Source organism: Chaetura pelagica, unplaced genomic scaffold (assembly GCF_000747805.2).
Source record: "Chaetura pelagica isolate M959 unplaced genomic scaffold, ChaPel_1.0 scaffold152, whole genome shotgun sequence".
In the NCBI taxonomy this organism is placed as follows: domain Eukaryota; kingdom Metazoa; phylum Chordata; class Aves; order Apodiformes; family Apodidae; genus Chaetura; species Chaetura pelagica.
Window position 1 is genome coordinate 610,139 of NW_009952434.1, and position 3,280 is coordinate 613,418.

The 3,280-nt window shown below is 55.2% G+C and overlaps 1 protein-coding gene across 1 annotated transcript; it reads right to left on the reverse strand.

Annotated features, from left to right (window-relative positions):
- Positions 1 to 135: 135 nt before the first annotated feature.
- Positions 136 to 2,926, reverse strand: PRELP (proline/arginine-rich end leucine-rich repeat protein). Its single transcript, XM_010008307.1, has 2 exons — positions 1,990 to 2,926; positions 136 to 476 (listed from the first exon to the last, which is right to left on the reverse strand). The coding sequence occupies exons 1-2, from the start codon at positions 2,924 to 2,926 to the stop codon at positions 298 to 300; spliced, it is 1,116 nt and encodes a 371-aa protein (XP_010006609.1). The 3' UTR covers positions 136 to 297.
- Positions 2,927 to 3,280: the final 354 nt, after the last annotated feature.

A 3,280-nucleotide genomic window follows, 5' to 3' on the forward strand; every position in this document is an offset into this window, starting at 1 on the left:
AGGGCTGATGATGCTGCCACCCCAGGGCTGATGATGCTGCCCCAGGGCTGAGGCTGCCACCCCAGGGCTGCTGCCACACGGTGCTGTCCTGCAGGCTCTGGTCCCCAAGAATGCACAAGCCACCCGTGTCCGTGGCCACTGCAGGGGAGAAAAGGGGGAAAAGCAAGAGGGGGCTGAGAGGGAGGTGTGAGCAAAGGGGGAAAGAGGGGGGCAAAAAGGGTCCCACGTGTCAAACAGCAGCAGGAGTGGAGTCTCTGTGCAAAGCCAAGTCCTGGGAGAGCCAAGTGCTGGGCAGGGCTAGAACACCACGGACTGCAGGAGGCGGAAACACATCATCAGGTCCAAGGGGATGGGGGGTTTCAGGAGGTTCCCGTCCAGCCGCAGGTACCGGAGCCGGGGGACACTGTCCAGGTCAGAGGGGGAGAAGTCGTGGATGGACATCAGGGAGGTGGGGCAGATCTGTGTCCCGTTGATTTCTGCAGGGAGGAGAGGAAAAGCAGGGTGCAGGTTAGAGGAAAGGGAAGGTGGAGAGGGATGTTTGAGGTCCCCCCCTCCCTGCCTGTCCCTGTCCCCGTGGGTCTGAACCCCAAACCAGGGTTGCTTTGCTACCAAGGGGGAGAATCCCCAGCTTTTCCCAGGAGAGAGAAGAGGAAAATCTTGCTTTTTGCTCAGAAATTAAGTAGGTCACGTTCAGCCAAAGCAGAGGGAGGGATGGAGTGTCATTTGAGAGAGAAAAGGGATCAGTTCAAACACAAAACCTGACAAGCCAGCCCTGAGCCTTCAAAGAAACATCAAGGAGAAGCACCCCAGCAGCACAGGGCTGAGGATAACGTCAGGAACTGGCTTGCTGCTTGCTCCTGAATTTCCACACAGATCTCCCCATCCCAGGGCCTGTGATACAGAAAATAAACCCAGGGATTCTTGGGTCCTTACCCAGCTCCAGGGACTGAAATCTTACAAAAGCTGGGGGAAACAGGCAAAAGGGAAAGCTGGGATATGATGTGTGTAACCAGGCAGGATCATGGTAAGCCCTAGCAGGACCTGGGTGCCAGTGGCATGAAGCCATCACCTTTGCCCCAAGGTCCCCTTTGGCCCCAGTTTGGTGTCACTTCAAGAAAACGCAGATTAACTGGGGTTTGAACTAGGAATTCATCCCTGAATCATTACTGCCTGGAAATCATGCCCCTGAGAGAAGGGATGTGGCTTTGTGAGGGCTTTCATGAGGGCCCTCCCTGGCTTCATATCCCATAACACTCCAAGTGCTTGTCTGCAAAGAGCAGCTTTCCTGCTCACCCCTTCCTGGCTCATCCTTGCTGCCCCGTGGATGGTGAGGCCAGCAGGCTGCTGGACTTCTAACAGCAGAAACATCTGGGGTGCCCAGGTCTCTGACTTCTCCAATGTGCTGGCTGCCTGCAGACACTGCAGAGACCAGCACCTCTCCCAGGAAACTGCAGCACTTTGCCTGGAATGGTGTGAACTGGCACTGCTTGGTTTGCCAAGGCAACCTCCATCCCAGCCTTGTTCTTCCCGTTCCTTCCTCAGCTCGAGAGCTGAGCTGGGTTATTTCTAACCAGCCTGACTGTGTCTTTGGCATCTGTTCTTCAAATATGTGCACAGGCTCTCCTTTTTAAAGATCCCTGTTTCTGAGCCCTGCTGGGGAAGTAACTACTGAGAAGGCAGGTGGACCCAAGGAAGAGCTGCCCGTGACAATGAGCAAGAAAAGTCCTGCAGCACCATGGAGAATGTAGCTCTGCTCCCAGCTCCCACCCTTATCCTTGGGCCATCCTTTCCCACACACAGATCCATCCCCCTCAGGGCCTTGTTTGCCTACAAAGACCCCCCTGATTATCTCACCACTGTGTCCCCCTTTGAAAGGTTCACATCCCACTGGGTAAAAAAATGCCCTTTTTCAATGAATTGCCAACCCAAAGCCCATCTGTTCCCCTCCCAGACCTCACCACAGCCCCCCAACCAGCCACTGCAACTCACTTTCAATTGAGTTGTTGTTTAGGTAGAGGTGCTCCAGCTTGGGGCTGATGAAAGGGACATTGGTGAGCTTGTTGTGGGCCAGGTGCAACACCAGCAAGTTGGTGAGGTTGAAAGAATTCTTGGGAAGCCCCTTGTCAGAGATCTGGTTGTAGTTGAGCCGGATGAATGCCAGGTTGGGGAACTCCTTGAAGTAGTCACTGGGAATGTCCTCAATGTTGTTCCTGTCCAGGAAGAGCTGGTGGATGGCACTGGGCACCCCGGGAGGCATTTTCCTCAGGATGTTGTGGGCAAGGTTGAGTTGCATGAGGTTCTTGAGTCCCTTGAAGGTGTTTTTGTTGAAGACCCCATCGCTTAGCTTGTTGTGGTGCAGGTCCAGGAGCACCAGGTTCTCTAGCTTGTTGAAGACCCCAGCAGGGATCTTGGAGATCTGGTTCCTGCTCAGACGCAGCTGCTCCAGGTTGGGCGGCAGGAAAGCAGGCACTTCCTTGAGCTGGTTCTTCTCCATGTAGAGGAAGATGAGGTTTTCCAGCTTCTCCAGGACCCTCCTGTCCACTTTCCGGATGCGATTGTTGTCTAGGTTGACCCATTTCAGCCCCGTGGCGTTCCTGAAGGACTCCTCTGGGAGGTCATCAATGAAGTTGTTCTGGAGGTAGAGGTAGTGGATGCGGGACGGGATGATCGGGACCTTCCTCAGGTTGCGGCTGTCACAGTAGAGGGCAGAGGGGAAGTCTGGGGGGCAGTAACATTCCCGGGGGCAGTCAGGGAAGATGGAAGGGGGACCTGGTGGCAGGGGTGGGGGCAGCTCTGTGGGCTCCACAGGCTCCACGAACTCGGGAGGGGGGCGGGTGGGGTTCCGGGGAGGTTTCCTCCGCTGCCCGCTCACCTCCCAGACCAGCACAAGAACAAGTGGGAGAAGCAACCTGAAGGCCACCTTCATGGTCCAGATGTTTCCCTGAGGGAAGACAACCAGAAGAGGTGGGTGAGCAAGCACCTTGTTTAGGTCCTACATCATCTCCCATCTCCCCTCTCTCCACCCCTCCCACTGCTGTCTTTGAAAGGCAGGAATTTACCTCCCAGCCCTGCCAGTAACCTGCTATTTTCTCTCCTTCCCCTTGGAAGTTCTCCATAAATCCAACCCCTTTCCAGAGCATGACTCACTGAGATCCCCTTCTCCCTGGCTCAGCTTTATGCCAAACCCCCTACTTGTTATTTTTAATTTTTTTTGAGGGCTTTTTCCCCCCCACACATCACCCCCAGCACTGCCCCACAGAGCCTGCCCCCCGGAGAGCCC

Bases quoted from the DNA above. Each gene is read 5' to 3' on its own strand.
- PRELP (XM_010008307.1), bottom strand. From the start codon at position 2,926: ATGAAGGTGGCCTTCAGGTTGCTTCTCCCACTTGTTCTTGTGCTGGTC. The intron at 477-1,989 runs GTGAGTTGCAGT...TCCTCCCTGCAG, and splicing joins AAACAACAACTCAATTGAAA to AAATCAACGGGACACAGATC.